Consider the following 25,946-nt stretch of genomic DNA (forward strand, 5'->3'; position numbering starts at 1 on the left):
AGTTACTCAATGTCAAAAACAATAGGTCATTTATGTATAAAAAAATAACATATTACCTCAGATATACGTATTAGATTTTTACGGATTTAAGTTCATATATATGTTCTTTGTTAAGAGTGAGTGAGTATAGTCCTATAACCTTTGAAAATATGCATGAAAGTCATGAAAAAGTAATCGATAGGTAGTACTACATTATACAGTAGGGATAAAAACCTCTGGATTGAAAAGCTGGCAAACGAGCTATTCATCAAGTATTGATATTTATAGTATACATTGCAATTATTATAAAAATTAATTTTTATTAACCTTCAATTAATAGATAAGCATACTTTAAATTGATAGTATGACTATGGTAGCATTTGAACACCACACTGTTTTCTCTGCACTCTCATTTTATATCTGAACAGGTTTCTTCTATGGCTCAATCATGCTCAGATAGTGAACATTAAAACTATAGGCTCATTAAGAACATTCTTACCACTAAAAGACAATACATACTAGTTATTCAAAATGTAGAAGCCAATTGCTGTGGTATTCCACATTTTCAATTAGGACCATGATACCCAATGGAAAGGATGCCACACTTTAGGTCTTATAATTATAATTGGCTAGTAGTTTAGCAAGTGTCAATATCTATGAGAGCAAAAATAGATTCCAAGACTAGAAGGGATTGAATGACTGATGAGAAGCCATACTATATGAACTAATCTGCATCTATGAGGCATCTTTAATTATATTTTTCTTCTTTTTCATTAGTATTCCAAAGAAATACTAGGAGTCATTGCAAGGTTTTCGGTCAATGGTTCCCTTTAATGAGTTAACAGACGATTCCTCCCATTCAGAAACAGTTGTTTATAAGTCATCTTAGGACTGTGAAGCTTCGTATACCATTCACCTACAATAACTACTTTAACTTAATTCTGTAATTTTCCAATGCTTTTAATAACTAAATATCAGTTACTCAGTTATTTGATTATCAGCACTCAGGGCTTTAGCCTACATGGGGAAAATATTTATCTTCATATGTATTAATGTTGCTTAATTAATATCTGCATTAGAAAAAATGTTTTGCTTTTAAATCATTTTAATTTTTAACTTTTCACATTTTTGTGTGAGGTCCACCAAAGGCAAAGGTGCTATTTCTTATGAATGCTCAGTCTTGATAAAGAAATAGTCTTTTAATGCATATGCATGCATTTCATGTAATCTGTGTTTCTAGAAGAAAAATAAGAGCTAAAATATTGCAGTAGTGGTTCTTGACTTGTTTTAATCCAAACACACTTACAAACACGTTTAATTATCTGATTTTTTAAAAATTAGTATTCTATAGCCTGGATGTTGTTTATAGTAAAGTGAAATAAGTAGTTGATTATGTGTTAGAATTTAAAAGCTTGCCCCATTCTGCCATTATTGCTCCATTCCATTTATTTTTAAGAGTGTATTTTTTTTCTTTAGGATTTTTTTCAAAGACTTGTATTTCTAGGAGAGCCTATTGATAGTATCAACTACATCTCAGTTATCAGTAAATATCTTAGCAGGGGAAGAATCTTTTTATTAAAGAGTCCAAAGAAAATCTTAGTCAGTTTTGTTGTATTACTTTAAGAGACACTACATAACTAACAACATTTCTCCAAAATATGTCCTATTTTAGTATAATAGCAAACAGCAATTCATACTTTTAAGGGAATTTGTTCTTGTGCTGTCCTCTGCTTTCAGGGATTGGAAGAAAAAGTCCATTTATCTGAACTGAGTGAATTAGATCATTGCTTAAAATAAGTTCTGATAGCACAACTTCCTTCTGTAACTATTTTAAGCAAATCTCTCTTGGGCTGTATTCCATGTTTGAAATGTGCTAATATTTAATAAAATAAATATTTATGAAATATTGATTTCCCTTATGATATTATTGAGATAATGGTTATTTGAACACATTATAAAATTAGTGTCTGTACTAGAGATTTTCTGCCTCACTGATATTTCTTTATATCTTTATAACATGTATAATTCATAAAGGGGTTATGTATATAAAGGTATGAATTTATGTTTATGTAGGTACCCACCTTTAAAATTTATATAAATTACTCCAGTGTTAAAAGGCACTCCACAGCAGCAAGTGAGTGTCAGATGTAGTACTTTAGCAGTGTTTAGACCTTCGTGGTTTTCATTGGCTCAATGCCCCTCGGCAAAAATCCAGACTCCTCTGTGGAAGAAACCACACGTGTTGGGACTCCGTGGGGCTGAAGGATGTCCTTTGTACCCCTAAGAGTGAAAGCAATACACAACACATAATTGAGTTATGAGTGACTGGTTGGGAATTTTTTCCTCTGGGAAATTTAAAAAAAAAAATTCTATAGAATATATTCAATTGAAGTATCAAAATTTAAGATATATGTTTACTTTAAGTTTTTGTACAGACAAAACTGTGCCTATTGAAAAATAACCATTATCATTTCATATTGGCCACAGGCTCCTAGTGGGGACTAACCAGAAATTATAGCAAAATCATGTATAAAACTAATTCAATGATAAATGTTTAATAATCTTATTATCTTTACTCTGGTCAGAATAGATTTTGAGTCTTCTAAAGTGAATGCTGTAGGAATATGCTCAATAAACTTGAATGAGTAAATGACTATAGGGAAAGAAATTCAAAAGCAGACCTTTGGGCATTTTCACAAGCTAGGAAGTAAAAATTAAGTAGACTGAGTTGTTTTGTTTTGTTTTGTTTTGTTTATTTGTTTTAACTCTGACATTTAGATAAGAGTGATAAGATTCTGATCTTTTCTTTTTTTTTTTTTTTTTTTTTTTTTTTTTTTTTTGGAGGGGATGGACTATTTCAATGGGGACTTAATAGATTTAATGGAAAGTATAAAGGCACATCATGGGGAATGTGATACCTTGCAATTTAAGAGGCTTTTTAAAATTTGCTCCTAAGACCTCTTTTTAGTTAAAAAATAAATTGTGTATTTCTCTCTGGAACAAGTTTGGGGCAAATATGCACATTGATTCAACATTTCCTTCCACCAACACTAGACCAAAACAGAGCCATCAGAATCAACTAGAAATTATCCCATTCCAAGGGAAGTACATGGATATGGAACTGTATTTACCAATCCTGACTGTTTTCTGGTAGGTTGAGTTCCCCCAGAAGTCAATTATGAGATGAAGATTAGTTTATAGGATATTTGTAAGGTAGTATTCTTGGGATCAACATGTGTAAGATGGTCACTAAGGAAATAGTAGTAGACAAAGGAAGAACTGAGCTGTGACGCAATTCTAACAAAAACCTCAGCTGACAGGACAAGCTGATAAAGTGGCAAACATTTCAATATTTTTCTCTAGTGTAAGTGATAATACCATTATTTAGTTGGGTTTATCTTATAAAAGGGAATCTCCATTTTCTTCCTATCTAATCCATTCCCCATGACCATCAATGTTATCTCCTAAAAAAAATAAAAATCTTATTTTTTTTTAGGTTTCTACACTTCTGGCAGTTCTTGATTTCTGAGGAACTTGAATGAACTCCAGATTTCTATTAACTTCTAAAGCTCTTCTCAATGCATTTTTACCCTATGTTTTTATCCACTGTTCATTGCTCCCTCACTTGTAGTTTATGGAGATGGTAATATCACCTGCTTAATGATGTTGTCAAGGACCCAGTTCTTTCTGTGTCTTCTGTCTGCCACTCTCGGTGTTGGCATTATTCTTAGGTTGGTAGTAAGATGGCAGCAACACTTTCATGGATCACATATAGCAAAGAAATGTAGAGAGACGAAAAACCATTACTTTTTATGTCTCTCAGGAGCAAGAAAACCTTTTGCAGAATGCTTTCTCACATCTGATGTCAATTCCAATTCTTAAACTTGAAAGAGGGGTAGAGTAACTACAATTTGCTTGCATCCATCAATTACTACAGGTGGAAGAAACATTCAGGAATCAATCACATTAATTACTACACTTACAGAGAAGACATAGAAACTTTTTGAAAGATAAAATTTACTTAGGAAACTGATATATATATATTTTTTCCTTTCCATTAACGTAGGTTATCTGATGCAAACATGAAAGTTTTCTCTGCCAAAAAAATAAGAGTGCACACTGTCTATTTGAAGAGAATTACCAAGATAGCTAATTTCATAAGAAAATTATCTATAAGGATCTATTTTTTTTTTCAGGCGATAGCCTTGGAAAGTATTCATTACAAGTAAAAGTTCTTGAAATAATTTATTTTTCTCCATTCTGCATGGTAAAAATAAAAATAAAAATCTGCTGACCTTTACAAATACTTCTCTTGCTTATGTAAGAATTTATTTGCCTCTATAAAAGCTCTCTGTGATTTTTATTTGTTACACTTTATGAAATCTAGTCTGCTGCAGATTTCTTCAAGTTTACTGATACCCTTTAAATTCTCTCCATTTGATACTGTAACTGTTGTTGGCTAGTGGCATTCTCGGTAGGGAGTAGGATTACAATTTGACTGAAAGAATTAAAGACTACATCGTTATTTTATTATTAGTATCTAGCAACTATCTATTTAATCTTTAATATACAGAGAACATGTCTTTAAACAATCGAATAACTAAATATGACTTAAGCATTATTGATTATATTTCCTAGCAGAATTCTATCTAAAATAATGCTGCTTTGATTGATTTGAATGTGTGTGTGTGTGTGTGTGGTTGGAACCAATTATGTGCATTCATAGAATTAAAACTTGGGATACTTTTTTAGCAACTGAATTTTGAATATTTTTTTCTTTTGTTCTTCTACTTTAGTCAGCGTTTCTATTTTATTTTTTATTTAAAAATCATTTGAGTGTCTACTGTTAATACAAAGAACATTGTAATAGAATATATAAAATTCAGGTCTTGTCATTGTTCACGCCCTAGTTAGGGAGAGAAAGCATAACACAATTAAATGAGTTAGGAAGAAAATCAGAAAAACCTTTCAATATCCAAAATAATGAGACAGCTCACATATCATAGGAGTTCAGGGATTGGGGGACATCTTGCGCATGGAATTTGAACTAGTTTAGAACAGATAAATAAAATTTGGATTGTTGTTAATCACCCAATTAAGTGTTTTAATGAACTGGTTTATTTAAAATAGCTTGTATTCACATTTGGAACTTGAGGTTTATTAGAGTCATTTCTCCCCTCTATATGTATATTTCTCATAGTTTAAGTTAAAAAAAAATAGATTTCCTTGCTTTCACTTTAACATACTACCCTATCTCTAGAGTCAGAGGGAGTATATATAAAAATAATTTTAATCACCGTTAAGAAAGGTGTTCAGTTGTAGATAGACATTTACATTCATTTATCATTAATTTATAAGTGATACAGTAAAAACCTATTCCAGGTAGACATCATAATAATGAAAATGTTTGACATTTGTACAATATGGTTTAAGGATCTAAGATTTTTGAAAAAATGTTTTCAAACTACATGCTGTCACTGTGACTACAAGTGAACATTCTCCACTTCAGCCACCCTTAAGTAGTTCTAGCAATCATTCACATAAAATCCAGAGTCCTCTCTATGTAAACTTCGGGAGTAATATATACAAGCTGAAAATCTCTCCCTCTTTCTTTCTTTCTTTGTTCAATGGAGTCATAGTTGACATAAAAAATGTCCAGTACTCTCTATTTGGTTATGTTAGTTAGTTGAGCTTCTGAGTTAATGAATTGTTGGGACCCTTCCATCTGAAAATATTACTCAGTTTGGAAGCAGTTCAAACTGTGCATGGGCAGAGTGAGTTTCTAAATCAGCATGTAAGCAGACAGGTCTCAAAGGGAATAATTTATTAAACTAAGCACTGCTTTTGTATCCATTTTATTAAAGCATTTGTTTCTTTTTATCTTCTTTCTTTATTTTCAAGTGGGCTATAGAAGCAGAAGAGTAGACAAACCAATGAGAAATAAACTTACTCTGGGACTATGATTATTATTTATTTCACCTACTAATCTAATAGCAATTAGTATGTCAACTTACGAAGTAGAATAATAGACAACTTTATTTATCTCCTGCACTCCCTTTCAATCTACTTTGTGGGACCAGTTTTTCTCCTGGACGTGTTCGATAATGCCACAGGGCACAAGGCTTTTGAGGTTACTTTTAGGTACAAACCATTGTTATCTAGCAATTAAAAGGTCCAATCTAATGTAATAAAATTCTCAACCTCATTTGAAATTTAATCTCTTTCTCTCTACTTGTCCCCACTTGGGTATGCCATATAAGGAAAGGTCTCAGAGTAGCGAGACGTTCTGAGGCTTCTCTCTCGTCCCTACCTAGCACTCGTCCTTGTCCCTAAGATTGTTAAACATAGTGTATGACCCTTCTTGAGTCAAATCAAGAGAAGTGAAGAAGAGAAAGGTTTAGAGAAGTATCTACTCTATTGTCATTGTCCGAGGGACTTCTCAACTTTCTGGCCTTGTCAGATGTTTGAGTGAATTTTTTTTCATAGGCACCATTGTGAGTTTTTGGAATTTCCTCTTTCTGGAGTTCTTTCTCTTACTGTTCTCTGGATTAGCATGACTGCATTTCTCCTCTGACTGGTATATTCTCATTCTTTCTCCTGTGACAGATTGCAGTTCCTCCAGGTGTTAACTTTTGCAGTCTTTTCTCAACACTCTTGAACAAGACCTAAGGTGACCTCATGCCATTCCATTTTTGAGTGACCGTGGCTCCCATCTGTTCCATGAGAAGCCGTCATGTGCATTTTCGTGGACATCCTCTGTGCGGGTTGATACCAGCATAGACACTGAGCCTGTCCTCTCTATTCACTGAAGCTTGTCAATCTCTCTCTCAGCCATTATACATTAGTCCACAGTACCCCACAAATGGCATGTTCAACAGCATGTGCTTTTCGAGGTCCCTGAAATCCCTTTCCCTGACACCTGCTCTCTGCACTTGGGGTTGTAGGACACATGATAGAACTGTCTCAGACCAAATATTCTCCTCAAGGGAAAGAAAAAAAACTTTCTAATCTCCAGTTTCCAACTATCTTATACTTTAAACATGGGTGAAATCATCTAAATGAATCTTAGCCACCTACTTTGAAAATTTTTGTGTCAAGCTCGCATCTCATTTTGAATGTTTTCTCAACTAAAACTTCTCTTTTGACATCCTGTTATACTATCAAAGCCATAAGTTCACAAAAGAATGTTTGCTGTACCTCCAAATGTAATGGGCGAGCTCATTGTATATCATTCCTGAAGTATACGCACTAGAATTATAGGAATAACCAAATGGAGAATGTTAATATTTTTATTAATATTATTTACCTTCTGGATATTAATAGCCTCAATCAAAACATTTGCTGTTTTACATCATTTCCTGTGGTTTTCAATAGTATTTCTGTTGGGTTCCAGCAGAAAATCTATATGAAAGTGTTGGATGTGGATTGATCCATTTTTAAATAATCTTCAGAATTTATCTTTAAATAGTTTATCATTTTGAGATAATACTTAGTCATATGTATTCCTTTTTATTTTATTAATAAAAATATTTTCTCTTGAAACCGATATTGTCAAAATTAAATATTGCACATAAAATGCTCAAAGAATTACTGTGGTAGCTAAGCAAAAGTGAAGACCTTTAACTGTGCCCCAACAAAAGCTGATTAACTAACCTTATGGTATTGAAGGCAAAAGCAGCATAATATTTAAATTTTTTCTCTTTAAAGTAATTTACGTTTGTTTTCAATGTGAAATATAGTAAATAAGTTTCTGGAGGGAGAAAAAAAAGGAAGATTTCCTGTGGTTTTTAAAAATAAAAAAGCAATGCACCAAAGCAATATATACACTATATAGCCTACTTAACTTCATATTTTAATAGAATAACCTGAGAATTTCATTTTATTTCACCTTGCTAAAATTTAAGTCCCCATATTTGCTTGAGAACTTTATTCTGAGAAGATAATAAGTTTGGGGATCTAATGTACAGCATGGTGACTATAGCTAATGATACTGTATTATATACTTGAAAGTTGCTGAGAGAGTTCAACTTAAATGTTATCACACACACAGACACACAAACACACATAGGTAATTATATGAGATGATAGGTGTGTTAGCTAAACTTTATCGTCATAATCATTTTACAACATATATGTGTATCAAATCATCACAGTGTACACCTTAAACTTACACAATGTTATACATCAATTATATCTCAGTAAAGTTGGAAAAAAATGAAACATTATTTTTACTTGTATCTCTTTTTTCTTACACTGAAAATCTTGGTTCTTACTAATGTTAATATAATTATTTATGGTTTTGAAACAATTGTGCTGATGTTACTACTGATAAACTATAGAATTAAGTTTAAAAAAAGAAGTTTACTCTGTTGGTTATTTAATCAAAAAATAATCAAATTATTTAAAAAGAAACATTGGATAAACTTAAAGATGAAATACTTAAGCTAGAACTAGGACACCTTCAGAGGACTTTTTTTTTAGTAGAATATTAATAAAGTAATTCTACATTTACAAATGAGATGGATTTTTTCTTCCACCTAGCAATCATAATGTAATTTTTATATTATTTTTCTTCTTATTGAACATGAACACTAGGTATTTAATTACAACAATTAGTCAGATTACTTGAAATTCATCAAACTATGTACCTATTTTTAAGCACTTTTATTAGGAAAATAAGCTAAACTAGTTTATAATTTTAAATATAATAATTTTAAGTGGAATATTTAAACTCCCTTCTTTGTGTAGCGTGAAAAGGACTTTGTTATTTTTCTTTCTGTAAAAAAGTCTAAAACAAGAGGGTTTTCATACATGATCCTGTACTTGCTTGCTTTATATGAGTATAAGCAGAGATGCTTTTATAAATCAGAATGACCTTCTGACTCTAGTTCATTAACTCACTTCATAGCTGAATAAGACCTCATCTAATGCTTTACCCTGTAAGTCTATTATTTAGAGGGAAAGACTCAGAATAAATAATTTCTTATTTAAAATCAAGTTATTGGTAAAAGAAAAATTGCTACCCTTTTTATTCTTAGTTAATACTTGAAATTAAGAAAATATGAATACTTAGAAACCATGTGGACATCGCAATAAATTAACTTTTTGTGTAAGGCACCCTGCTTAGTTTCATGGTGATTAATCTGTTCCTACTGCCTGTGGAACACATGCTGTCTAGTAATCACAGAGGTAAAACAATCGCCTCGTTCATGGATGTGCTGGCTCCCCAGCCCGGGTGCTGATGTGCAGGTCCCATCTGGTCACTGTAACGGACTGTCAGGATGTTGTCAGACTGCTCACACTCCCGCCAGAACTCTGACAGGAACTCTTTCTCTATCTTCATTTTAAGGGACACTCCGCAGATCACTTTGTAATAATTACTGAGTGCTTATTATTTATGTGATATGTGCCAGGTGCTAAAGAGGGTAGGAAGAAGAAACAATGTCCCTTGTCACTCAAGATCAGTGGCCACTAAACTTTAATGAGTCATATGCTACTTTAACAAGATATTGGACACTGCGACCTGTGGTCTGTACAAAATTTTGAAATCGAGATGTGAGCATAATTACACTACAAATTCAAAAATACTAATTCTTTTGTGGATTTCTAAAAATTTCTTTTAATTTTTATGATTCAATAGCATGTCTCTCACTTTCTTACAGTACATATTTACTGAATCCCTACTATGTTCTTAGCACTCTTCTAGATGCTGGGAATATAGTAGAGAATATCTTTAAATTAGAGGGGGGGGTGGCGTGATGGAGAAGAAAAAAGGAAACAGGAAAATATCACTTTTTGAAAGTGTTATTTTGAAAAACATGATATTCTTGGAAAACTACTTTTAAATTGGGCTTCAGAGAAGGCTTTTCTGGGGCGATGATAGAAACATGGACACTTACTTTTAAGACCATCCAGAGAAGGCCAGATATATTCCAGGCAGAATAAGCTCATTCTGAGAATAAAACTGAGATAATATTTGAAAGCTCAACATTAACAAATGTACATTAGGACCTCGATTCACGCCCTCTAATTCCACTGCATGTTGTTTTTTCTTTACTCCTAGGAAAAGATCCCAAAACAAATTTACTTGCAAAAAGAAAGGCAGATGGATGTGATAAACACAAGTATATTAGAATTCTAAGATAGTTGCAAGAAGAAAGCTAAATGCAAAAGAAGCTTCGAGCTGTCATAAAAAAAGAAAAGGAGAGACTATTCTCACCCAAGACTTCATGAAGGAAGCTACAAGGGCAGATCAGACCCAAAACTTAAGAATTTAACTTCCCATCTGTCACAATTTCTATCTCAGCTAGTTTTATTATGCAAACATTTCTTTCGGCGCCCTTGTCCTTATTTTTCAGTACTTCACTCTTGGAGCTCAGGTCACCTACTCTCTCTGACCATGGAACCCAGAGTAGTCACTGCTCCCTTGGTTGCTCAAATGCTTGTACCATGTGACATTTTTGGGGGGCAACGTTTTTCCAATTTTTTTGCAGCCATTCAAAAACTTGAATCCTATTCTTTGATAGAGATAGTGACTTACATTTTTAGGGCTCTGAATTTTTGCCTTTAATTAGGTTTTATGAACAAGTTGTAACTTCCATTCAGTTATTTTGGCATCTCTGAATTAGGCCAAAGGGATTTGACTGACCTTGCACTTGCTAACTTGAATCAATTAAATTGCTTCTCCAAAGATGAAACAAGGAGCAGATATAATTAGAATTTCCTTAGGATGTTGTTTTAAGGCCTTATCACTATTTGAATGTTTCTGTAACTTGACTAAAATTAAATAATTAAAAATAAATTGCCTGACATCTTCAACTTACCAAATGATAACTGTTAATTAATTATATAAATTATGAATGAAAATAATTGGTAGGGACATTGCAGTATTTTACTTGTGAGTTCCTCCTGCCAGTTTGTATGCAAAGTGATATAAAAATGCTTCAATAAACTAACAAAAAATATATTTTGAATTTTGGATAAAGATAAGCAAATAAAATCAATATAAGATAACTAGATCAAAGGTTGTATTTTTAAATGCATGAAGCTCCCTCTATATTTTCATTAGAAAATTAATATTAAATCTCTTTTACAAAAATGTGTTTAAACTATAACTATAGTAAATGAACATATGTAAAACGACTAAAAATAATTTTCATTAGAATTACCTCTTTTCATGCTGGTAACATATATTCTATAACTCTAAAAGAAAAATATATATGCATATTTTTACTCTTATTCTTTTAAAAAAATATGGAATGCTTCATGAATTTGTGTGTCATCTTGTCTCAAGGGCAATGCTATTTTTTTTTTGTATGGGTCCAATTTTAGTATATGTGCTACTGAAGAGAACACTGCACATATATATATTTAGAGGTTAATATTTGTTTCTTCTAAGTATAACATGCAAAAATCAATCCTTCTGAGATAATAAATTTTTATTGTGAAATATTTTGAAATATTATGAACATAAACATACTAACATGGTTAAGTCAGTAAAATATAGGATATAGGGACCTACTTATCAGACATACTTGTTTTAAAACATTCACATAAATTATCACTTACAAATGAAGAAATCTTATAAATTTATTTACTTTTGTTTTCCACAGTAGTTTTCTGTTATCAACTTGACTACCACTCACATTAAAATCAATTTGCAACCCCTTAAGTATTTAGTAGTGGTAAAATTAGTGGTTACTCCCCAGATAATTATATTGAGAGGGATTCTTGGGCTCATCTGGATCCACAGAGATCTATTTGATCTCTGATGTCATCCTGCATGTGGGAGGAGAGAGCAGCAGTTAGCGTTCTACATGTTTGAGATCCTTGGTGTCTAAGCTCCAAGGTCCCAACAACTAATCCTCACAAAAATGATAGCTTTAAAACCTGTATCTCGTACATCATATATTAATTAAGAACTAGTGTTCTGTAGAAATATTTCAAGACAATTATAATATGGTAGTTATTCAAGTGGCATCTCCAATTATGGTATGTCTTTCTTTGATAAGTGAAAGAAAAGTATCTGTGGGTAAGAGTCTAAGGGAGTGGTACAGCTGCATCAATTTTTAGAAAGGGAGTATGTGTCTTGTCCTGCCTAATGTCACTTTTAATATGGCATGATACTGTATGTGCAAGACACTAAAGTGCAAGAAAATGGATATGCAATTTTACTGCTGATGAATTCAGAATGAGGATATTGATAATCACTGCCTCAAAACTGTTCACATTACCTAATGATCAAGAAAGCTTCTTATAGATATTGCAGACATTGTATTTTTAAGTGTGAGGTGATTTCTGTCTGGGAGTGAGGCAATCTCAAAGTGTGTTGACTGGATTTTAGATACTCCTTGGGCTTTTGTGTAAACCATGCTGAAACTTGAGGCTGTGTATGAAATATGTTATTTTACACCCAATCAGAATTAACATCTCTGTATCTTCCTCTACGTACCTGTGTGTCTTGTCTCTATTTCTCTCTCTACTGTTTACCCCCCTATAACCATGTACACACATGCGCACACCCACACACACTCACACACACATACACACATGACTAGAAGAATATAAAAATAGTAGAATGCTTTTATATAGATAGATATAGAGACATGTCACATATAATCACTTCAAATGATTGAAGAACAAAACTTAAGCATATTTCTACAAACTCTATGTAAATATGAAAGTATGGCTTGCTATTATTATTTTTGTTTTGTTTTGTTTTGCTTTCTTTTGCTTTTAGATCAAATCAAGGAAAATTCTGTTCCTTTACATTCTTTACTAATAAAGAATCAAAAGGAATATTTAAAAAAATAAACCTTTTATTCTAAGGACTAGGTGGCAAGTAAAAGAAAATTTCACCATAAATCATAATTAAAATGATATTGGCACAACTACAATGAGTTTTCTTTTTTAAATAAATGTTTAGAGTCCGGAAGACAATCAGATATCTCCTAGGTTGTTATTGTTAAGGTAATTCTATTTGTGATTTCTAGATTCTTGACAGCGTTGTGTCAAAAGAAGCCAATATGTAATTCCAACTAATCTTTATTTTTAAGGCTTGAATGTTACCTTAAGTAAAATTATCTTCATGATACTATCTTAGAATTCCTGTGCAATAATAATAATGATCCAAGGATAATTTATATTTTTAACAAGCTCTAGACTTTATAGGCTTGAAGATTTAAAAAGTCTGCTTTATAAACGGAAAATAGATTTACCAAAATTGGTTTCTGTAGTCCAACTCATTCTCTTTATATAACATTTACTCACTTTTCAAATCCTGATTCTCTGAAGCTTGTAATTTTAGTTTTATTGCTTCTAGGATGACACTATTGAATGTACTATTTCATGACTTAGAATTAATCATTGAAAATGTCCGACAAAACCATTAAAACATCTTTTAGAGATTTGTATTCTTTTTCGAAGAGAAAAAAAAATCTACGATAACTATTTTATCATCAAGTCCTTAATTAAAAAAATAGAATTGAAACTATTTAAACTAAGCTATTACATTAGATTCGAAACTATTAAGAGCAAGTAATTTAAAACAATGGCTCAGAAGTTGGGAGTGGAAAAGACTTCATTTACTGCTTGCTGTTCCTCAATGTTCCTTGAGCATGGTGGCTTCATCTTCAGTGCTCTCTTCTTACTTTGTATCTCCTGTGAAAATTTAGTTTCTGCATTTATTTACAGAGCTGTCTTCCTGACTCAAATCTTAGTGCATCAATGCCACATCTTGCTGGGCATACAGAAGGCCTTTCATAATATGTGCCTAATGGACAAATGATTAATGAACAGCAATGACTCTGTGCTAACTTTAGAACTTTTATTTAGATTTTAAAAATGATATAAAAATTGCTTCCACATTTTGTCAGTCTTTAAATAACTCCCTCATTTTTGAGCCCCTATATATATATATTCACAATAAATTTTAGAAACAATCACTTATCTCACAATTTACTTTAACTCAATCACATAATACACTAATTTAAGGTAAAAATAGAATACTGTGATGACATTTATCTTTTTAAAGTCTCATTTATTTAATATGAAAGCGTTCTTTATTTTTCTTTTTTTTTCTATACAATTAATACCAATAAGATATTCAGGTTTGAACAAATCTATGAATATTTGTTCTAAATTTATTTCTTAAATTTGACCACACTAAAAACAGAAAAGAACAGAATATGGCATATTGAAAGGACGCAAAGAAATATTAATCTAGATTTAGAGACCAAGGAAAATGAGCTAAAGATCAAACCAATTGACAGATCATGGACATGCATTCTATGTACTATTTAATTTCATTCCAATGATACAAAGTTGTCTTTTTAAAAAATCAATATAATATTCAAGAATCAACAAGTATAGAGTTGCAGTTTTGCAAAATGAAAGAATTCTGGAGATTGGTTGCACAAAGTGAATATACTTAACAATAATGAATTGTATGCTTTTCATTGTAGTGCATTCATATTTTGCTGCTGGCTACTATTTAAAACTGTATGAAAGTATAATTGCAGTGATTAAAACCATGTTTGAATAAATAGTATCTTTAGGTCCTAATTTTGAACCACATAAAGTTTAGCTCATCATTTGAGCCTACTGCTGGCTCAACCACCCTGCTTATTTACACCTTTGGATTGTAAATTCTTAAAAAGTACTCTAAACGAACAACCTTACTTCATTTAAAGGTCTCAATAATTTCATTGTATTTGTCTATTAAGAGAGTTTGAGTGCCAGTCTTTGTTCTTTATTCAGACATAAAACCCTAAAATTTTGCTATGAAGATAATATCATATAAACATTAGTGACTTCTAAATCATTTGTTAATTCCAGGTTTAACAAGTCTTTTTCAATGTATTCCCTCAGGATATTTTCCTTTTCCTCACCTATTAAAATATTTTCTGTTAACATTGGTGAGAAACATAATAAAAGTTTGTCGGGAACTCTTGGAACAATATAAGCAACTCAGAGCTTGCTTTTCTTGTTTCTTCTTGCCTATAGCTTAACAGAGAGCATTTCTTTCTGTAAGCTAATGGAGAAATGTAACTGTTTGAACCTTATTTTGCAAAAACTTCCATACAGAATTCTTAGTTTGTTAAAAACGAACAAACAAAAAACCCTAATGGAAACTTTGTGACAAATTAAAGACTGTTAAAGCTTTAAAAGCTACCAACCAAGGAGTCTGCTACCCTTGTTCTTAATTATTTACCCAAATAATGTTTATTGTATGGTGGTTGAGACCACTCCCACCCATTCCCCTGAATCTCAGGAGAAAAACATTGAGTCATATTTTGGCTCTGCTGTGAACTAGCTTTGTAGCCCTTGGCATGTTATTTAATGGCTATATGAATAAGTTTTCTGACTTGAAAATGGGGAAAGTAAGTACAGCTATCTCATAGGGTCATTGTGAGATTTAAATAAGATAATGCATACAAAATGATTAAGTGACAGATGCGTCTGAGCTCCATATGTGTTAAATATTGTCAAAAAATTCACACTTGTCTTTCAGTTGGAGTGATAATTTATACTTGTGACAGAGAGCTATTTGCTACACTTCATTGCATATGTTTATAATGCATTACCACTCTAAGTAAACACAGAAAAAAACAGGGTAAAAATAGAATCTCTTGCTTAAGCAAATGCTAATCTGAAATTCTATTGACATCAATATAAAAACTTACGGCTTTGTCAACTTAGTTTACCTGTTATTAAATGCATTTAAAAATATGAAGATTAACAATTAAAAATTAATGGTTCAGTACAGTTTTTTCTTAGAAAAAATTTTAGGATAACTTTGGAAGATATTTAAATCTCAAAATTCTTAAATCCTACTTAACATACTCTTGGCTTGATATCCACTCTTTGATTTCACATACTCACTTTCCTAATTAGAATTGGAAGATGTTTTAGATATTCAGATTCTAACACACCTTAAAATGTTTTACAGATTTATTGGCCTGCTGCAAAGGAACGGGTGGAATTATGTAAATTAGCTGGGAAAGATGCCAATGTAAGTATGAGACTCTTAAAAATATCTTTGTTAAACTGGTACTGATATGATGGTAAATATTTATATTGGGTTTTATTGAATTAATGACATTAATATATTATTTTAAAGACTACGTTAACTTATTCTGTGTGAACAGTAAGATACAAAATATTTCTACTCTGCCAAAAAGAATGCCGTTATTCTCAAAAATTTAGAATTACTACACTTTGTATAATGTTAATTCTGAATATTATTTTTTTCACAAAAAATCTCAGAAATATATTTAAAATATTCAAAAATAAGCCAGAAACTATTGTATTTCTGTGATTGTGTCTTTTTTATTTGCATGCATAAAAATATACACAAAATTGTAGTTGTTTTAGCATGACAAACATATAATTGATATATAATTTAATTTGGGTCAAAATTAAACTTACAACATCTTAGAAGGATTCTTTCAAAAGCTGACATTATAAAGCTGTTGAAAAGGATCGGTTGAAAATGAATGACACACATTCTGGAATAAGAACTAGAAATAATTTACTCTAAAATCTACTTAAGCATAATTACATGAAATAACTGATAAAGGATAAATAGTGGGGTCTGAATTTTAATTTCTAGTTTAAGCTGTCTTAAGAACCAGAGAAAATCCTTAAATAGGTGTGGCTAACCTAATCATCTTTGGGGTGTTTTGTCTGAATTGCTTTTGCATTGTACAAGTTGTCCTGCATGCTCCCCAAAATTGTGTTGCCTGTTTTATTTCCAGCGATGAATGTAGAGTGCTGTGGCTCTGACTACCTCTTCTCTTCTGAGTCCTCTGATTCAGGCCAGATGCTCTGTGTTCTGCCCTGACTTCTTGCACTGTGGTGATAGGGAGAATTGTGCCTTTTTCTTTTTTCTTTTTTTTTGCCAAATAAATCACTTCCTGAATGTAACTCAAGAAGATAAGAGATTCTAAATTTGGGCAGAAACAGACTTCTTAAGGCTTCTTTTGCAACATCCCCTAAAGTTTCCTCTAACCACAATAATCCAAGAGTACTAAGCAGAGCAATGCTTTGATATTTAATAACAACAAATAGTGTGTGTTCTATGAAAGAATAATTGCATTTAGTAATTCTCATTTTATTAATGTGATAAAAGTAAAAAAAAAAACCATGATACATGATGCTTAATGAATTAGGGGAATGTTAAAAGACTAAGAATCTGAGACAACAGGTTTGTTCATTCATTTGTTCAGTCACTTATTCACTTAATATTTATTAAGAGCCTAAATATGTGCATAAATATGGGTATGAAACTGATATGGTATCTACTTTAACTGAGCTTTCAATCGAATGAAGGATACATACATTACTCAAATGATGACTTGTATGTAATCAAGTACTGCAAAACAACATAATGAAAATAAAGAAACTTTGATTATACCTGATTTTGTATTTAGTTAGTGTTAAATGTGATCTTTTCAGGCACATTTATGTTAACAGAAATATATGGAGGAGTGTTAACATCAAATGCAGCAGGAAAAACATTTTACATTTATTTTACTAGAAATAGAAGTTGAAGGAGAAACACTCAAGGTCAGTCACCAAAGATTTTAATTGTGACAGTGTTCCCATTTCAGTAAGTTTACTAATTCTAGTTATTTAGTAACTCAGTTGCCCCAATTATTAAGTTAAAGGAAAGGGTGATCATCCTTTCCAGAGGTGACATCCTAGAGTATGTAGAACCCAGTAAATGGAATCTATTCTTCCAATTTAGTTGTATTTGGAGCTAGTAATAACCCCTAACAGAACACCTACTGCTAAACCAGGATTAGAGATTTGGGGAGCTTTTCTCTTTTTACTGAATTCTGTAATGTCTGACACTGAATCATGTAGAGATAATACAAGTCTTTGTCTCCTTTTTAATTTGTCCCTTTAAGATAATATTATATTTTAGAGTTACTAAGAATAGCTTATATTTTTATAGCATTTAACCATGTTCCAGGAACTATTTTTAATGTTTTATATTTATAACCTCCTTTAATCTTTATGATAATACTATATGATAGAGTTTATTATAATTTCTTATTTTCCAGATGAGAAGACTGAGGCCAGGAAAATTAAATGACTTGTCCAGTATCACATATCTAGTAAATAGTGAAGCCAGGAATTGAGTCCAGAAGTTTTGTCCCCACAATCTGTACTCTTACACAACACTATAATCTACACATAAAGGTCTGAACTTTACACATAAGGCCTGAAATCTGTGTTCCTCAAAGCATTTTTCTCTTCAGTGTCACCATAATATAGATCCTCATTATTCAGCACTGCAAAATTCTGGCCAACAGAAAACCGAGACAAGTGTGTGATTTTATTGACGTCTTTTACTACCCTTGGCATCACCCTCTCTTTTCCCTGCTCTCTAGTAATCTTTACCTACTTCCCAAGAGTGTGTTTAGGATTAACAAGTGTTTGGAAAGACTGTCCCTTTACACAAAGGTACTATATAACTGAAAAATAGTGAATTATTTACCATAATGAAAGTTAACTAATTGGGGTGGGGAGGGAGTGGAAGATGAGGAAACAAAAGAGAACTATTCTTCTTTCTTGAACACAGTGCCCAGTTTAATCTAAGGCAAGAAAGAGACAACAGGAAGCTATTTGGGTACTCTTTTGTTTCTGCTTAGAATATTTTTCCAAAGAAAGTCACTAAAGAAGTGTCTTTAGTTCTGACTATAAAGAGCAGGGTAAACAGGTCACTCAAAGCAAAAGAACGCACAGGGTGTGAAGGCTGTTTGTCAGCTTAACCACGGAGGTGCACAACTTGTCTCTAGAGGCATTTCATAGAATTAAAGGATCTTGCTTCTTTAAAGTTCAGTGATTACACTTTTTTCTTTTTTTTTTAGAATGTCTAAAAATAAAACAAAGTGTTCATTGTAGAAAATTTGCAAACTATATAGAAATCATCTGTAAATATTTTCTCCTCCATAAACATTACCCAGAGATAGCTGGTGACATTTTGATGTTTATTCTTCTATCTTATCTATTTACTGTTTTTCAGAATGAAATCATTGTATACATAGTCCTTTAAAACACTTTTTTATCCACTTCACAGACTTCCATGAGCATTTTCCCATGTCATTAAATTCCTTTCTATAACACTACTTTTAATAGCTACGCTGCATTCCTCTATATATTATTTCATCAATCCCCTATTGTTAGAAGTTTGGTATAAATCCAGTTTTTACTATTGTAAATGATGCTGCACATGAAAAACCTTGTATATAAATATCGTGAACATCTTTGACTATCGAGTAGAATTACTAGTCAAAGGATATAATTTTTTATATATATACATTGCAAAATGATGCTCCAGAAACTTTATGCCTCTTTTGCTTTAACCCGCAGTGATGCTCATGAGAGGGTATATTTCCCTATACCCTTGCTAACATCAGATACAACATATAGTTAATATATAATACTAAAACATAAATAAGTAAAATAAATATATTAAATGTTTGCCAACAAAAATAAAATTATTTTTGTTGTTTCTGCTTGGAAAGATTTTCATTACTCTTCGAACTAAATATTTTATGTAGTTGTAAAGTTAGGATTTATTTTTTGGAATAGTATATCCTTACAATTTGTTCATTTTTAAATTTAATATGTTCCTTTTCCTTACTGATTGTTTACAGATTTTCAAGATTTATAGATTGTATATAATTATATATAGAGAGATAATATAAAGTATGTTATTACTTTGTGATCTACTCATGGAAAAAAACATTCTTTCCCAGTTATCTTATTTGATATATACTTTAAAATATTTAAATAAGCAACTCTCTCAATTTTTTTCTTTAAAATGTTTTCCTTTGCCCTCTACTACAACTTGGTTTAGCTCTGTTGAACTTTCCACAGTTAGATCTTCCATTTTTATGAGAGAAATGTGATATTTGGATTTTCATGTATTTATTTTGAAGTGTTAAAATATTTTCAGCACTATAAGACCTAAATAGATATCTCTGCAAAACTGAAATCTGAGGTCTGCTAGGCAAACCTAACATGTCGCACAATGATGAGCATGTGATGTATGATCAAAAATATTTTATGATCACAATATTCTGAAATATATACTAAAAATAAAAAGAGTACATTCCTAATAAATGAGTGTTTTTCCATATATATAAACTGAATTAAATTAAAATTAGCATTTATAAGTCAGAAATGTATCAGAAATACATATGCTGTATTGGATTTAATTGGACTATATGTAAGTTCAGAGAATTACAAGTACTTCTGTTTTGCTAATATTTTTCCAGATAGCTAGAGAGAAAATAAAATTCCAAGTGTTAATTCATTGACTAATAGATATTTGTCTTTTCTCCAACAACTAATCAGTTTTATATTTGTTTTATTTAGTTAGTTATACATACATATAAGGATGTATGTGAAAGGTAAAATATTGAAACAAATAATATACCTGAGAGAATTTTTAAAAATTGATACTTGTTTTTATTCTCTCTTCTCTCCCTCCTTCTCTCTTTCTCTGCCTCCCTCTCTTTCTCTCTCCCTTCCCTCCCTTCCCCCCACCCTCTCTCTTTCAGTGTGGATGGGAGAAGGTGGGAAAGAGAGTAGGTAAGAGGAATAAGGGAGGGAAGGAGAAATTCAATGCTTTTTCAAAGTTGAGTATATTTCACTGAATTGAATTGTTTGGTCATATAGAACAACCCTTGTCATTGTGGGCAATAGTTGACAAATTAGCCACTTTTCAGGGAAAGTTATAAAAGCTGCTTCTCAAAGTTATCTTTCTTCATGCCTCACGGAATTACACCACCATTAACAGCCATGCAAGTAGCTAAGTGAATTAAATCAAGTTAATTATTGCTCCTGCTATTTAAGCAAAACTTGGAAACTTTGCGCATGAAAAGAAAACAACACAGAATCCTTGAGACAAAAAAAAAAAAAAAATTTAAAAATTAAAAGGGAAATCATTGTAAAGTTTTTCCCTCACATCATTAGTTAGCTGAAATGCCCACCCCAGACAAATTTAAAGTAAGAAACCTTGTCTTTTAGGATCCCTGTTTCTTTCCTCCAGGCAACCAATATATTTTCATTGCCTCCAGGCTGCTTAGAGAATTATATCCTTTATCAAATTCACTACAGAAAAATTTGAGCAGAACTGACTTTTTTGTAAACTGTGTCAGATAATTCAGGATTTATCCATACATTGTTGCATTCCATGTCAGCCCAATCTGAGAGAAGAGAGGGATTTTATAAATAAATCCTTGGTAACATTTTACCAAGTCAGAAACTAGCATATGGGCTGGCTACATTTTAATATGTACTCCTAGAAAAGTTAAAGGATATGAAATGGCTTAGGTGTGATTCAGAGCTTTTTCTTTATAATCACTAAAATTCTATCCGCTATGTGTATAAAACTTCACCCTGGGTCTTATTTGCCTTTTTAAGCAATGTTGTGTCTCTGAGTCCTTAATCTTTTTGACTCCACAATTTATAATCTAGAAAGGGAATTGTTTTGTTTCTTTATACAAATATTTAGTTCAGAATCTTGTAAAATTAATGTCTTATTCGGCTTGTGCTGCTATAACAAAATAATGTAAACTAGATGGCTTACACAGAAAACACATATTTCTCACAGTTCTGGAGTCCGGGAAGTACAAGATGCCAGCTGATTTGGTTCCTGGTGAAAATTCTCTTCTTAGCTTGCAGGTGGCCATCTTCCTGTTGTACCTTCTTCACATGAAAAGAGTGAGAGAGCAAAGCTCTGCAGACTCTTCTTAGTCCCATCACGATGATCCCACTCCTAGTACCAGTACACTGAGGAGTATAAGTTTCAATCTATGCATTTTAGGGGGACAAAACTATTCAGTCTATAACAATTACCCTTAAATTATATGACTATTTGGTAAGACTGAGCTTTTGAAAAAAATGATGAAATAACTGGAAGCGAGTCAATCCCACCTCATTCCAAACACGTAAAGTCTTTCTCCCTCAGGCATTAACCTTTGTGTAGATCTCATGCTTGTATAAATCTCTTCATGGGGAAAAGAACAAGAAATAAAAGTCCCTTCAGTGAGCAGGAGTGAGTAAAATAAAGGAGAATATTAAACTTTACAGTGTAGCAATGAAGCCATCATTACAATTTATCACATACAGTTTTACACTTTGCCCCGACGTTTCTCATATTACTGCGTCTCTATTGCTCGCTCAAAACCATTAGTATGGCATGTTTACTCTCAGAATTAGATTTTCTTTTGAGATTGCCTAATATGTTAAAGAACGTGAAGTTAGTTCCCTGGGTGCCTTTGTCCTAGTAGAAAATAAGCATAAAGGCAAAAAACTGGCATAATATGGTTCAGTTGAATAAGGCTATCTGTCAGAAAATTGTCCTAATGAATATAAAATGTTCCTTTTTTAGGAGCCTACGTATAATAAATATATGTAAACATATGTAAATATTCAGGACATTAAAGCCATTTGTAGTGCGATTTGCACATCCTTAGGTAAGACTTTATTTGCAGCACACAACCTAAGTAACCACATGCAGTGGCCATGCTCTTATTGAAGAGGCTGAATCTTCCTACCTGATGAAGAAACATCCTTTACCTGTGTGGCTGCAGGACTGACGTTTTCCTTTCGTATAGTCTTAAGCAGCTGCGTCGTTTATAAGGAAGCAGAGAGCGGAGGACTCAATGAGTTCATTGTAACATTCTTCTGTGATAAAATATGCAGATTTTATTTTATTTTATTATTTTAAATTTCTCCTAACAACTCTACTAACAATAGTGACCATAAGGTGAGGAACTTGGGGCCATTGAGACGGAGAGAAACTGGACTTTTTAAATGAATCTCAGTAGTCTCATAGGTTCTCAACTTCCTTAGTAAGCACTTACCCATCTCTTGGGTAGAGTCAATCTAAAATAAAAGATGCTACAGCCCAGTATTTTCTCCAGGGTCTTTGGGTTCAGAAATTATGAAGCCATTTTTCAGAGATTGTTTCCAATAATTTCGTGAAGATAAAGAGTCACTTACGAGGAGGTAAATTGAAAATAATATATAATAACAAGAACGACTACTCTGAAAATTTGGGAATCACTATTTACAAGTAATTGAAGGATAGAAAAGAATTAAGTCATGAAGATAATGAGGATATAAAAAATATTTTTAGGCCTACGGATATGCAAAACAAGCAGAAATCTAAGCATTTCTTCAAAAATTGGACATGGTATAAAAAATATTCATGGGAAAAACAGAAGAGATTCTTGGAATAAGCAGGAATTCAACTAAGTATTAAAGGCTTTGTAAAATTAAAAATAAGTAGAAATAAAGTCATAGTCCATTTTAGTCAATAAGAATGGAACACACAGAAATACAGGAATTTGTTCAGTGTAGCAGCGACAGGTGATGTTGCAAACAGAATCTATATGAGATAGATGATACGGGGACATCAAAACATAATGAATTCTGTTCTCTATGTAATTCTTGAAAGTACGGATACCTCATTAATATTCTATGTATATTCATTCTCTAGACCCCATTGAGTACCACTACAGAGATGTGCATTCTGGCACTCCGATTAGTACGAAAGCTTTAAAACTTCAAAAAGCCTCAAAGTTATTCATTTAAGCCACAGTTTCTAATTTGTTTTGCCTTCTTTGCTAAGTCAAATGTTAAAACATTTCTCATAAATATTTTTTTTATTTTTTTCTCTTATTTTTGATGATTTATCTACTTGGAAAACAGTTGACATGAATGATAATCTTTCAAAAACTTGAATTGTGTGCTAATGCTTTTATTTTTTGTTTTATACCCAATAGACAGAATGTGCAAATTTCATTCGAGTACTCCAACCCTATAACAAAACTCACATTTATGTATGTGGAACTGGAGCTTTTCATCCAATATGTGGCTATATTGATCTTGGAGTCTACAAGGAGGTAAAAATAATGAAATTGCATGAAAACGATTTATTTCAATACCTTGTTATGTAATGCCTATGACATTAAACAGGCGGATTTGAATATAAAGATGAGATCATGTAGTATATGAACTGTATAAGAACTCATAGTCACAACTGCTTTATGTAATGCCATTTTGATTACACACTTTATCTAAAAAATTTTTTTCTATTAGAAGTTTTTTTTTAATTAGATGATCAAAATTAATAGTGCAAAACGTTGAAAGGGCTTATTTTCTGTGGGATCTATGTATGTCTTTATTTTCTCGAGTTTTTTTTTTTATAACTAGATCTGTTCAGTATGTTACTGTTGATAAAAATTCATTTCCCATAAGATCTTGCAAAGGAATGGTATCTTATGAGTAATGTCATTTTTTTTCCCAGGTAACAAATTTAGCCTGTTACTTATGTTTACAATAGTGGACACTAATTACAAAATTTTAATGATTTTCATAAAATTGTATAGATAGATTAGCACGCTGAACTCATTATTTCTGCTGGACAAAATTGACATAGTGAAAATAAAAGGCGTATTATTTAGGAGTAATTCATTCCATTTATCAATGATTATTTCAAAAAATGAGAAACATGCAGATTTCAGTAATTTAACTAATAACTAATAGAGTGCTTTCTTTGTGTCATGGACTGTGCCAGGCACTTTACGTGGATTGTTTCCTTGGAATTTCACAACACTCTTAATGAAGTTAGTAGCTCTATAACCCCCAATTTACAAGTTAGTAAAAATTGAGTCTCAGTGGAATTAAATAACATGCCTAAGATCACCCAACTAGTAAATGGTCTAACAAGAAATTGAACCAAGGCAATTTGTCTCTAGAGCAAGCATGCATGACTGAGCTTTAGAACATGGACTCTAAAGTATATCTTTGTAGGAGTTGATGGGTTGCACTATCATTCTAATGTTTATGTATATATTTCTTGTGAATAACCACATATATTTGCAGGATAATTGGCTGTGTGTTTAAAGTTTGGGTTTATAGAACAAGTTTCTTTGTACTGATTTAACTGATTCTTACAGAAATCAAACCCACAACTGTGGCTGGATAAATTTTCCTTTCTAACCAACTTGTCTAACCAGCCCAGACTCAACTGTTTGAAAATAAAGCAACCCTGATAGTTAAATCTCTGAACCAGTAGGAGATTTGGCAACTTGAATTTTTCATTCTTTGTTGCTTGTGTAATATTCTCTTGCCTAGCTTTGATGAAGGGTAATATATAATAGTAGCTCACAACATAAGGTATAATTATGTGAGATAGCCTTACAGCTTGGATGTGTTTTGAGGCCGGAGGCTAAAGGCCAAACTAACAACCTGCTGAGGGATGCAAATACTGTTCTTTAGCTCCTAAAAGTCACAAGTGCTGAAAAGGAATTTAGGCGGAGCTAATTACTTAGGTTGGGACTGTCAAGAAGCCTGGGGCAGTCAGATTTACAAGTTCTGTAAATAAGAGACTTATGAGTGGACAGAGGTATTGAGCCTTGTGAGTTTGCTGCTGGTCAAGAGTACAGGTTATTGTAGTCAGCCCTACTTGAAAATTGTTAACTTTTTAAATGAATTATTAGTTTTAGGAATTCATTCTCCTTCCAGAGGGAATTTAGAAGGTCCTTCATTTTCAAATAGATAAGGATGCTCCAGAGGTGACTGGGAAGAAGAAACAGCAATATTTAAAAGGAATGGAGAAGAGAAGTGCGGGAAGTCCCTTTTCTGGAGACTTCTGTTCAGTGTAGCCGGGGCGATAGGAAGAAGGATAAAAAAGCTAAAATTAGTCCCAGATTTCTGTCTTTGGCAGTGAGTTGGAGAGTGGTGTTATTTATTGAGGTGAGAATAGTAAGTTAGTGGGGAGAATGGTGAGTTAGTTTTGTATGTTCTGCATTTGAGAAATGTTCAGGAGGTCATGCCAAATGGGCAGTTGGATCTGGCTCTCAGAACAGAAGTCAGGGCCGTTGTCAACAACTAACCACTTGAGCGTGGGGAGCCAGAGTTTAAATTATGGCTCCAGT

General features: G+C 32.2%; 1 protein-coding gene and 1 non-coding gene across 3 annotated transcripts in view; one reads left to right on the plus strand and one right to left on the minus strand.

Annotated features, from left to right (window-relative positions):
* SEMA3D (semaphorin 3D) overlaps positions 1-25,946 on the plus strand; it is a 171,679-nt gene that overhangs the window by 79,382 nt on the left and 66,351 nt on the right. For both annotated transcript variants that reach the window (XM_039878233.1, XM_039878231.1), the window contains 2 exons: positions 15,929-15,991; positions 23,790-23,909. In XM_039878233.1, the coding sequence (XP_039734167.1) occupies positions 15,929-15,991; positions 23,790-23,909 (183 nt within the window). The remainder of the gene's footprint in view (positions 1-15,928; positions 15,992-23,789; positions 23,910-25,946) is intronic.
* On the minus strand, positions 11,227-11,334 carry LOC120615316 (U6 spliceosomal RNA). The gene has a single exon (XR_005656230.1). It is a non-coding gene; the product is annotated as a U6 spliceosomal RNA (small nuclear RNA).

Source organism: Pteropus medius, unplaced genomic scaffold, assembly GCF_902729225.1.
Source record: "Pteropus medius unplaced genomic scaffold, Ma_sr-lr_union100, whole genome shotgun sequence".
Lineage (NCBI taxonomy): Eukaryota > Metazoa > Chordata > Mammalia > Chiroptera > Pteropodidae > Pteropus > Pteropus medius.